The sequence below is a fragment of the Rutidosis leptorrhynchoides genome, chromosome 6 (assembly GCF_046630445.1).
Source record: "Rutidosis leptorrhynchoides isolate AG116_Rl617_1_P2 chromosome 6, CSIRO_AGI_Rlap_v1, whole genome shotgun sequence".
Taxonomy (NCBI): Eukaryota; Viridiplantae; Streptophyta; class Magnoliopsida; order Asterales; family Asteraceae; genus Rutidosis; species Rutidosis leptorrhynchoides.
The window spans coordinates 445,518,635-445,531,259 of record NC_092338.1 but is presented as its reverse complement, the minus strand read 5'-3'; the positions used below and the strand labels follow the sequence as shown (position 1 = coordinate 445,531,259).

The 12,625-nt window shown below is 31.2% G+C and overlaps 1 protein-coding gene across 1 annotated transcript; it reads left to right on the top strand.

Annotated features, from left to right (window-relative positions):
- Window positions 1-5,446: 5,446 nt before the first annotated feature.
- LOC139856178 (uncharacterized) lies at window positions 5,447-12,274 on the top strand. Its single transcript, XM_071845427.1, has 17 exons — window positions 5,447-5,704; window positions 5,810-5,899; window positions 5,985-6,096; window positions 6,202-6,229; window positions 6,993-7,091; window positions 7,193-7,262; window positions 7,351-7,385; window positions 7,896-7,970; window positions 8,062-8,157; window positions 8,499-8,562; window positions 9,125-9,178; window positions 9,310-9,395; window positions 9,466-9,526; window positions 9,778-9,842; window positions 9,957-10,062; window positions 10,270-10,358; window positions 11,795-12,274. Exons 1-17 carry the CDS (start codon window positions 5,639-5,641, stop codon window positions 11,955-11,957), a joined length of 1,359 nt encoding a protein of 452 aa, XP_071701528.1. The 5' UTR covers window positions 5,447-5,638; the 3' UTR covers window positions 11,958-12,274.
- The last annotated feature ends 351 nt before the right edge of the window (window positions 12,275-12,625 follow it).

The following is a 12,625-nucleotide window of genomic DNA, read 5'->3' as shown; positions in this document are numbered from 1 at the left end:
CTAGTCCACAAGAATCATTAATGATTTGTGTTATTGATCTCAACCAAACACATTTTTGAGTAGTTTCATATAATGCAATCACTTCGTCATGATTTGATGATGTTGCAATAAGTGTTTGTTTTAAGAACACCATGATTTTGTGGTACCTCCATTTAGGAATACATATCGAGTTTGAGATTTATCTTTATGAGGATTTGATGAATGACCTGCATATACATAATCAACCAAATCTTGTTTTGAAACGTTAGAATAAAATAATTTTAAATCAGCAGTTTCTCAAGGGTATCAAAATATGTGTTTGATCCCGCTCCATTGTCATTTGAGCTGAATCTTGCCAACAAATTAACTGCAAGAGAAATGTCAGGTCTTGTACAATCTATAAGATACATAAGAACCTCAATTGCACTAAAATATGGAACTTCCGATCTGTTTAAGATTTTCATGATCTTCGCAGGGATGAAATAGATCAGTGTCAATATTGAGTGATCTAACAACAATGAGTTTGTTTTTTTTTTTTAAAAATGTTTTAAAATCTTTTCGGTATAAGTTGTTTGATGTACAAGTAAACCATTAGGCATATGCTCAATTTGCAATCCAAGGTAATACTTGGTTTTTTCAAAATCTTTCATTTCAAAATAATTCTTTAGAAGTTGAATGATTTCATAGATCTCTTTATTTGTTCATATGATGTTAAGAACATTGACATAAACAACTACGATCTCATATCCGAACATTGTTTTTATAATACATACGTGCAAAATAAGTTTATATTTATACCTTTTTTTTTTATCAAGTAGTCATTTAATCAGTTATACCACATACGTCCCATTTGTATAAACCCATTTAGAAATCTTTGTGATTTAATGGAAGATATTCCCTTGGGTTTTAGATTAGATGCTTATGATACATTAACCCTTTAGGTATATTCATATATATCACTATTAAGTGATCCATACAGATAAGTAGTAACAATATTCATGAGATGCATTTAAATAACTACCAGGTTGATTAAGTATCTAATAAGTAATTGTATCCATTACAGGAGGATAAGTTTTCCTCCTAATTCATTTCTGGTCTTTGTGGGAAATATTGAGTTACAAGTCTAGTTTTGCCTTGTAACTTCATTTGCACATTTCTTTTCGGATAAAAAATTCATTTGTATCCCATACGTTTCACATCTTTAAAAGTGATAACGATTGATCCGAAAACTTTTTTTTTATCGAGCGATTCTAATTCAGCTCGTATTGCTCCTTTCCATTTAGCTCAATCATGTCCATTTTGTATATTCAATGACAGATTTTAGTTCCAGATCATCATCTTTATTCATGATGTCATTGTAACATTATATGAAAATATCTCATAGAGATTTTAATTTCATTTCGGTTCCATAATATTGCATAATTTATCGCAATTTTAGTATTTACATTTATCAATATCCTCTGCAGAATGAATATTGATTTGTGGTTCTTCTTGAACACTTTCTTTTACCTCATTATCAGCTGATTTTCTTTTTCGAGGATTTTTATCTTCGGAACCAATTGATCTTCCACGTTTGATGCGTGGCAAAAACTCAACAGTGACATTATTGCCATCTTTTGGAATTTCAGTTCGAGCTGGAGCATTTATCGCTGGTATATATGATTTAGTCACTTTTTTATATCTGTAAATGCATAAAGTAATTAATTTGCAAGTTCTTGCATATGCATTATTTTTGAACTTTCGTTTCACATTCTTTTGTGCGAGTTCAATATACCTTAATTGATGTTCACATCATGAAGCATCATTTTATTTTTTATTTTTATTTCTCCCCCTAATCTAGGGAACAATGTTTTATTAAAATGACAATCAGCAAAACGTGCTGTAAAAACATCACCCATCATGGGTTCAATATATCTTATGATTGAAGATGTTTTATATCCAAAATATATTATCATCTTTCTTTGAAGAACCATTTTATTGTGTTGTGGTGATACAATTGGAACATACACTGCACAACCAATGTTTTAAGGTAGAAAATATTTGGCTCTTGGCCAAAATCAAGTATTAAGTGAAAATATTTACGACTTCCACATGGTATAATGCGAATTAATGTCGCAGCATGTAAATTTACATGTCCACATATAAATATTGAGAGATTTGTACTCATTATCAATTGTCTAGTTATTAGCTGTAAGCGTTTATCTATTGATTCAGCTAAACCAATTTTGTGTATGCACATGAGCAACTGGATGTTCAACAACAATCCCTGTAGATATATAATGATCATTAAATGCTTGAGATGTTAACTCACCAGCATTATCAAGTCTCATCCTTTTAATGGTGTAATCAGAATAATGTGTTCTCAATTTAATAATTTGTGCAAGAAACTTTGCAAATGCCATATTACGGCTTGATAACATACAAATATGAGACCATCCGCTAGATGCGTCTATTAGAACCATGAAATATCAAAATGGTTCACATGATGGATGAATTGGTTCATATATCTTACCTTGAATTCTTTCAAGAAACATTTGTGATTCTTTTTCACAATATACTTTTCATTAATCACCATATGTGCTTTCCATTAATCACCATATGTGTTTTTTTTTTTTTTTTTATAAATCACCATATGTGTTTTTTTTTTTATCATATATCCATTTCACTATATACGCTTTTAATCATATGCGCTGTGTTTTTCACCATATGCGCTTTTAATCATATGCGATTTTCATCATATGCGTTGTGCTTTTCATCATATTCGCTTTTTATCATATGCGCTTATCATATGCGATGCGCTTTTTATCATATGCGCTTTTTTATGTGAATAGTAAATTAATTAATTTCGTTTTACTATTCATATGAATTAATTTAGATTTACTATTTTGTTAATTGAGTAATATATATATACATCATATACTTGTGACTCCGAAGGCTCAAATGAATTTGACCATATAGTTATACGTTGTACCTTGCACATTAATTTTCAGTAGAAGCTTTAGATGCATATTATTTTCAGTAGAAGCTTTAGATGCACTTTTTTTTTAATCACCAAATACCACAAACACTTTGTTTGCGTTTGTTCATAGTCATCAATGAAAACCATTTTCTTTAATTTTATTTTATACAATAAAATTAACGCATCATTATTCTTTTCAAAAACAATAATCTATTGTTATTGTTCACTTGTGCCATGTTTAACAACAAAAGTCAACAACCTCTGTCTTGTTTGTTGTGGCAACCAAAAACAACCTTTGCTTTTGTTACCGAGAATCCAAGACCAAAAAAACAATTAATTTTTAATTAATCTTTTATCAAAACCATAAATGATTTTATTGATCTACGTTGATATGGCCATAAAGAATTGACGGCTGACCTACTTTTGTAAGTGTATTTCGGCTATCATCCCGAAAACGCACAACGACCTTTTTTTTTTTTTTTTATGAACTATTTGTTTCATATCTAGCTTAGGCAATTATTGTGAACATTTGGTCCCTATAAGAGCATTTATTTTTTAGACTTTTAGTTGATTTGTACTTGTCACAATTAGGGATAGCACCCGCGGGTCGTGGATGCGGATCCATTGGATCCATCACCCGTACCCGCGGATTTTTTTTAAGAGACATCCAATTGAACCCTTGTTCGTTGAAACAATTTGACTATATTTTTACTCCCCATTATTAAACGGGCCATTTTGATGCACACTCTTAAAAAAATAATTTGTTTTTTAAGTTTTATTATTCAACCTCCTTTTTTCAACGGTCACGTTTTTAACAAAACATTTGACAAGTTTGGAAAAAAGTTTTTTATTGATTATCATCAAAAGTTTTCTATTGTCACTCTACTGGATGGAATTATGGCATACAACCAAAATTGCAACCCAACACTACATAAGAACAAAAAAGGTTGTTTTTAATTAACATATGTATATGTGTTAAACTCGGAATAATAATAACTTATTTTAGAAAATTAACATAAGACATGTTGAAACATTTTTGTCACATTTAGCTCATCAAGTCTAATACTTATCATTGATAGATTTTATCACGTCTAGGAGATGTTTACTTTTTTCTTGTATTAAGTCCTACTTTCATTTACCTTTGTTTGGAAAAAAGTTTTTTTTTTACTTTGCTTTCCCCCTTTCTGTAAAACTCATTTAAACACTTTCTTTGTTTTTTTTTTTTTTTAAAAAAACTTCCTTTTTTTTACGTTACCCGTAAATTATAAATATATAAAAAAAACTTTTTGTTTAAATTTTTTTTCTAGTTTTTAAAAGACCACTTGACCAATTTTTTAATTCTTTCATAACACCTGATATCGTGATCGTGACCTTTCACCAAAGCAAGAGATATTCTTGATAAACTAAACACGGACTCGTGTTTGAAATTGTCGGCCACAAAAAAATTCATTTGATAAAAGTATATATTTTTTTTTAGTTATAGAAGGAGACCACTTCATTTTCAATACTTCATTTTTGACAAAAAACTATTCCATTTTACCATCCCTTTTTTTTCTTACTTTAACTTTTAAGATATACTTTTAATAAAAATACAAACTATTTTTTTATTTTAACTTTTAAAATTATAAATTTAAGAATAAACATTAGTATGCATGAAATAAATAATGATTAATTGCATAAGTAATCATAAATGTTAGATAACATATAAAGACCCCGTCGTATTCGTATTGATCGGAATTAATCTCGACCCATGGTACCGTGTTGTCAAATGACGTGTTGCGTACATAAAGTACCGTGTTGTCAAATGACGTGTTGCGTACAATCATGAGGTCTTATTAACATAAATATAAATGTTAGTGAAGTTAATAAGAGTTAGATTACAGAAAATATAATTCAGGTGGTATAACCGACCATATATAACTTAAATAACATAAATATAAATGTTAGTGAAGTTAGTAAAAGTTAGATTACAGAAATATAATTCAGGTGGTATAACCGACCATATATAACTTAAATAACATAAATATAAATGTTAGTAGTCCAAAATATGATATATTCGAGTCTGAAAATTATTAATAATTTCATACCTTGATTAGTGATTCGTGATCGTTTGAGATATCTTTTAATTACACTAAGCTTTTCGTGCTGATAACGTGTTATAATTCAGTAGGCTTATAACTACCTTTAATGGTTATAAGAACAAAGAGAGAAAAAGAGATAAGAAGGAGAGAAGAAATATTGATATTGATATTTCAAGAGAAATGGTACACCTTAAATGGTTACCATACATGTCTATTTATAGTATAAATATTACTATGCAAGAAATATAATAATAATAATAAAATTAACATCCAATCTAGATATTTTATAACACAATTTAGATATTTTATAACAGTTATATAGTTTTTGTTTTTGTGAAAAAGAATAAAGGTGGACAATAGAGAAGGCTAACGTGTAACAAAACGGCAAAACCCCAAGTGCAGCTATTTTATGAGTATAAAAATTAAAAACATCGTTGCCGTAACTTGTTAAACCCCTAAAAAGACCCTTTTGAGCAGAGAGGTGTTTTTTCATACCCATCCATCACCACCACGTCAGCCGCTGCGGCTACCGCCATCGGAACTACAATTTACATTCATACCCGAAACCCAGTTGCTGTTTCGCTCTCTTTACTTAAAGTAATAGAAGACTCAATCAAGTATGAGAGTTAGGGTTATTTCTCGTTCTGCTGATGAATTCACACGGGAACGAAGTAACGATCTTCAGGTATTATATTATATACCTTATCTTTTGATTCAATTGTTTTTTTTCCTTTTATATATATATATATATTTAATAATAAGTAATCGTTTGTGTATATGATGATATCAGAGGGTTTCTCGAAACTACGACCCAAACCTTCGTACTCAGGAAAAGGCTGTTGAGTATGTTAGAGCTCTTAATGCTGCCAAATTAGATAAGGTAACCCTAATCTCATATATACTTACACATAAACATACGTTTTCATTCTAGATGAGAATAATAATTGTTTTTCTGTTTGGATTAGGTATTTGCAAGGCCGTTTATTGGAGCTATGGATGGGCATATAGATGCCATTTCATGTATGGCTAAAAACCCTAGTCATTTGAAACATTTATTCTCGGGTTCTATGGATGGAGGTAATAATCTACCTTCACTTACTGTTACATTTATTTATTAGTTTACTTATATACATTTTACATTTATATATTCAATAAAGTTATTCATATGTTATTTGTTTGCAGATATCCGTCTATGGGATATTGCCTCAAGGTAACACTTTCAACCATTTAGTTGTTCACATCACTTGCATCTTTCTATCCCTTCTCACACGGGATTCAAAATATCGAACTTAATTGAAAGCTTGCGGCAAAAAATTGATAGTTGCAAGTTTTACGAACGAATTCAATACAAATAAGCTAGACCAATAGCATGTAGTCGTTTTGTTAATGTCTAATACATATCCAGATTTATATGATCATGTTGCCCACCTTCAAGATGTTCATGAATTTGTTAGCTGAGCTGGTACAACTTCTCTACATAAGTGAAAAATACTTCTCTAAGTTTAAAAACCAACAATGTTTTGTTACACGAGAAGAATTGTTTCATATATATCGACAATAGAATTTTATGTGAACTCATTACATATCAATCACATAGCATCATATTAGTAATTTTTGAAATTTATATTATATAATTTGATTGATATATGAATAGTTTATTGTTAATTCTTAACATCTTATTGTTTTACTGTGAAAAGACCCAACCGCTCCAGAGTGCAACTTTTACGGTGTGCATAGTGTTGTATGAAACACTGCTTGTTACTCATGTGGCCCTAGCTGATTATACAAGAGAATACTAGGACATATGCAAATAACCCAAGTATTGGTGATATCGTTATTATTAAAAATATAGTACTACCATTTACATAGCCATGTTTCATAACGAGGAAGCTGATGACTTCTGTCATCTAATGTATATATTGACCCTTTTGGACTTTTTTTTATTCTTTTTTTTTTTTTTTTTTCTCATGTAGAAAAACAGTATGTCAATATCCTGGCCACCAAGGCGCTGTGTCTGGTTTGACAGTATCAACAGATGGACGTATACTTGTGTCATGTGGAAATGATTGCACGTAAGGCCAATATTTTTCATTTCATACTCTGTATTTGGGCATAGTTTTAATTCTGTATATGAAATATTATATTAATTTTCATTTGTACTCGATTGAATCAGTGTTAGACTATGGAGGATTCCTCATGCAAGTGGCATTGAGTCAGACGATTCATTTGATAGCTCAGATAAGGTCAATGCTAACATATTGTAGTGTCTTAACTATCTATAATGTGATTTCTTTGCTAAGTTTAGCATGGTGTGGCTTTCTGTGACTGCAGTTACTGGCATCCTATGTTTGGAAGAATGCTTTTAAGTAAGTGTATTGTTATATTTTAACAGCAGTTTGATTATTTTTTGTTTCTGTATGTCGAACTTTACTTTTCACACCAGCTACATGTTTTAAGTTGAATCCACCTTTCAAGTTCATATTAGAGTATGTTTGAGGGAATTTGTGCAATATTGATACCTTGATAAGGAAAGAGGAACTTTGATGACAGAATTTTCTAGCTGATTGTGATTTGAGGTTGCCAAAAACGCGTATAAATTTGCGGTACAAGTTAGGCGTGGTGACCTGAAACATGGTTTCTATAGTAATGAATAGTTATTGTATCAGATTATATCATCTCAACTTTTATTGGTCAAGAAGTTTTATGCCATGAAAGTACACTTGGTCTTTAGGTGATTTTTGACCTGTATGTGTATTTTTGGGCTGATAGCAATGAGCCATTATGAAATTTACACACTCATATTGTTGAATTGGCATCTTTAATTGTGATTGCTTTTCATAAATATTTTTAATTAACTAAGGCTTGTGATATTACAGGGGTGTGGACCATCAGTGGGAAGGTGGTCTATTTGCCACAGCTGGTGCCCAAGTTGATATATGGGATCACAATAGGTAATGAATCTGGTCTTTGTTCATATTTTTAGTACAATGTTTATAATTTTCCTTTTTTTTTTTTTTTTTTTTAATTATTATGCATTTATAGATCTCAGCCAGTTAGCAGTTTTGAATGGGGAAATGACACAGTTATTTCTGTTCGTTTTAATCCTGGGGAGCCAAATATATTGGCAACATCTGGCAGGTATAATATATATATACATGCACAGCACCAACATGATGTATATTCTGTGACGATGTATCTGTATAATATGCTTTTTTTTCAATATATATATTTTTATCTTATTTTGTGCTGTAAAACCTATGATTAGGCTGCAAGTTTTCCCTCTAGTATTATCCACCTGTATACATGATTCCTAACCATTAATAACTATATAATATATGTTGTTTCTCACTGGTGAATGTCACGTCGGACTCTTTAAAGTATATTATGCATTTAACAGATGTTTTTCACATGTATGTGTGCATATTCTCTGCCCATGTTCCTTTTCCCTCAAAGACTCACATTTCTTTATTCTCATGCAGTGATCGAAGCATAACAATTTATGATCTTCGTACCGCATCTCCAGCAAGAAAACTTATCATGAGGGTCTGTATGCAATTTCTCACTATAACTTACCTAGCTGTTTTTTTTCCTGTCTTTATTATTGTGTACTTATAATATTTGAACATCACATAGTTGTTAATTGTTCATCTTTGGTATTTGTGCGCATGTCTAGTCTTATGTTTTAATGGGAAAGTTGATCAATATTTATAGAAGAATACAGGTGAATTAAAAAAATGATTGTGACAAATATGCAATTTATTGTGTGCTTGAGTTGATTGATATATTGTTGATATCTTCATGACTGCTCTTCTCTAGATTGCAAAGCTTTATAACTAGGGTTATTTTTGACAATGTATCATCTACAATTACATGGCTTCTTCTCTAGATGTCAAAAAACCCTTTATATTTGGTTGCTACAAGTGTCAGTTTATTATTATGAATTGATGTGAATAATAATGTGAAAGTATCTATCTCCTGAATCAGCATAAGGATAAAACCCCTAGCAGGAGAACTGTACTAACCTGTTGCTGGGTTACTTATGTGCAGCTTATCTACTATGCTCCTTTATCTTAACTCAGTTCACTTATAACTTTCATATATGCAGACGAAAACAAATTCTATTGCTTGGAATCCGATGGAGCCCATGAACTTCACAGCTGTAAGCACCAATTTAAACTACTGGAATTTTTAACACCTCCAAACCAGCAAAATAAGTTCATAAGCATTAATTAACTAAAAATGTTTCTGCTACTACTTAGAAAATTGCAACCAAATTACCTATTGTTGCAGGCAAATGAAAATTGCAACTGTTACAGTTTCGATTCAAGAAAATTGGAAGAGGCCAAATGTGTGCACAAAGATCATGTGTCTGCAGTGTAAGACAGGTTATATTCAATTCAATACATATGTTCAGATACTGATTCTAATTCTCTGATAACTTCGCAGTATGGATATTGATTACTCACCAACAGGTCGTGAATTTGTAACTGGGTCTTATGACAGAACAGTAAGAGGCTTTTTACTTTCTTTTTATCATTAATTCCTATATGGATATACAATGCTGTATGGTATGAAATGACTGCAAGCAATAATCATTGAATGAATAATGCTTTTCTCTATCAAGTCCTTTATAGATATAGAAGTTTGTTTAAGGTTCTTTTTTTTTTCCTTTTTATATTTCGTTTTGCTCTCTAGTGTATCTATAAAGTGGTGAAAGTATCCAATTCCAACTTGTATGCTTTTGGATTATTTTATCAGGTAAGGATTTTTCAGTATAATGGTGGACATAGCAGGGAAATATATCACACTAAGAGAATGCAAAGGTTTGTGTCTTTGCTGATTATAATGTGTTTTTCTTGTATGTCTAGTGTAACAGTTTTTTGTATATCTTTGCGTGTATATATTTTGGACACCAACACTTTTGTTGAATGCTGCAGGGTCTTTTGTGTTAAGTTTAGTGGTGATGCAAGTTATATTATCTCGGGTAGTGATGACACTAATCTTCGGCTTTGGAAGGCTAAAGCATCCGAGCAAATGGGTGTTGTAAGTTTATTTCTCTTTGGCTTTAGTCACACTGTATAGTCTTGTTTCAGCAATTGAAGTTATTTAAAAAATCACACACTTTTGTCATTTGGTTATAAATAACCTTACTATAAAGAACCGAACCTGTTGGTCTTAGTTAGTTTGGGGATGGTTTATTATGGTGCATCTGTCTGGGGTGTATTAAAGTATATGGTGTTGTGTGTGCAGATTCTTCCACGAGAACGTAAGAAGCATGAATATATGGATGCTTTGAAGAAACGTTACAAGCACTTACCTGAAGTTAAACGTATATTAAGGTATTATTGCCATTAATTAACAACCTTATTGCTCTTTTTTACTTGAATAATAATGGTGTGGGTATAGTTGTTAATCCTCTAGCCACATTAAAGCTCAAGGGCTGGCGCCTGGTGGGTTGGTTTGGCAACCTGGTTTAAGCAGTGTTGGGTCACAACGTAATTGGGTCATAACTGTTCGGGTCTAAACCTGCATTTTGAAAAAATGTAATTATCAAAATTAAACAGCTGCCCATACAAATTATGTGATCAAAAATCTATGAAATAACCAAGAAAGTTTCATTTAAGTGTAAAAGTCTTAAAGCCCCTATACTACTACAATACAAAAGCTTATTACAAGACACTATTCAATCCCATTGTTCAATTTCAACTTGTATTTTCTCTCGTTATCAAATTGAGTCAAAAATTAACAAATGCTTGTAAGCTAAAATATGTGTGTCTATGGGTCTGTATACAGACGGTGTCTGAGTAAGGAAGTCAATTCATCAATATATGTAATCGAGAGGAATAAGGGGGGAGGCTTATATAGCGAGACTTTCAGCACTTTATATAGGATGATTAACAAACTAATTATAAATTAAACCAAAAGAAAAGACAAAGCATAGAATTAAATAATTATTATTATATTTAATATCATCATATTATTATTATTATTAGAAGTACCAATATGAATGAATTAGAGGTTCCGGGCAGGGGCGGAAGCACATAGGGACAAGCGGGGGCAGTCGCCCTCAGTTGATTTGCTTTGCAATTTTCAGTGTAAAATTTTTGGGTTTTTCGATTTTGCCAGTGAATTTTTTTTTTCCCCCAAAGCCTCCATATTTTGCCCCAAAATCTTCAAATTTTGCCCAAAACCCTCCAAATTTTGCCCCAAAACCTTCATATTTTGCCCAAAAACCTTCATATTTTACCCAAAAAAGTTGCTACGTTTTAAAAAAAAAATTCGGCCCGGGTGAAAAAAATTCTGTTTTCGCCACTGGTTCCGGGTAATAATAATTATAGTTTGAAGGCTTTAACCCAATCTTATATGCCCTCAGTATGATTTGAAAGGTGGTTATAAACAAGGCCCAAAAGGACCCCACCAGATTGTATGATTAATGGTTTCGGGGTAAATTCTGGCAGCTCTAATGAGGGAGTGATGACTGAGGACCCATGTTTGTTTTCTTTCTGCTATTAGCTTTTATAAATAATTACAGTATATAAATACAAACAAGGGGATCCCTGTCCCGTATAGTGCATGACTGCATGTGGGTCTAGTTGTGAATCCTTTGGGCCACGCTAAACCTGATTTATATATATCAACCAAATTAAATACAGTAATATTTTACTAAGTAACCTACTCATACCGCTCTTTGTTTGTCACCTTTATTCAGCTAGTAATAAATAAAGTAATAAATAAGAAGATGATGATGATTTTGATTGACGTGAATATAATGCAGGCACAGACACTTGCCAAAGCCAATATTCAAGACAACTTTGCTTAGACGTACAATGGCTGATGCCGAGAAGAGAAAAGAAGATAGAAGGAGAGCTCACAGTGCTCCTGGAAGCATGCCAAAAAAGTCTGTACGTAAAAGCAGAATTATTCAACAAATCGAATGACAATATCTACTCTACTCAGTGTTACACATGTTTCTGCCCATTCAGTTTGTTATCTCTAAAGTGTGTTGAACCCAATTCAGTTTGCTTTAAATTATTTGTTTTAATACTTCTTTCTTAACCAACTTAATTGATTATTTGGGTAAAATCAAACTTTCTTTCAATTTAGTCTCTTTATATTTGGATCGAAATATGTTAGCCATTTTGGGATGTTGATAATATGGATGGGCTGCAATACTTCAATGTATAAACACGGTCAGATGTATTTTCTATTTCTTTCAAAAAATTTATTCAATACTAATGTTTATAACTTTTAATACTAATGTTATCAATAATAAAGGTTTTTTTTTTCATTGCAATTGTGTTATAGAATCAATATTAATATTAATGTTTGTTTTGGATAATTTTGGTATTTTATGCTTCTTTACTTTCCAGAATTTTTAAGTGTCAACATTCTTAATAAAAAGTTTGTTTGATATTTAACTTCATATATTCAGTGTTGTTACAAATTTTTAAGTTATTGTTGATGTTATTATTTATTTTGTTATTAGTGTCTTAATATATGGACACTACCATTCCTTTCTCATTTTATATATGAAATAACCCGTATCAGTTGCCTCTTAATATATTGTTTGATGTTACATTTATCTTCGCAATGGTAGATTCAAAGA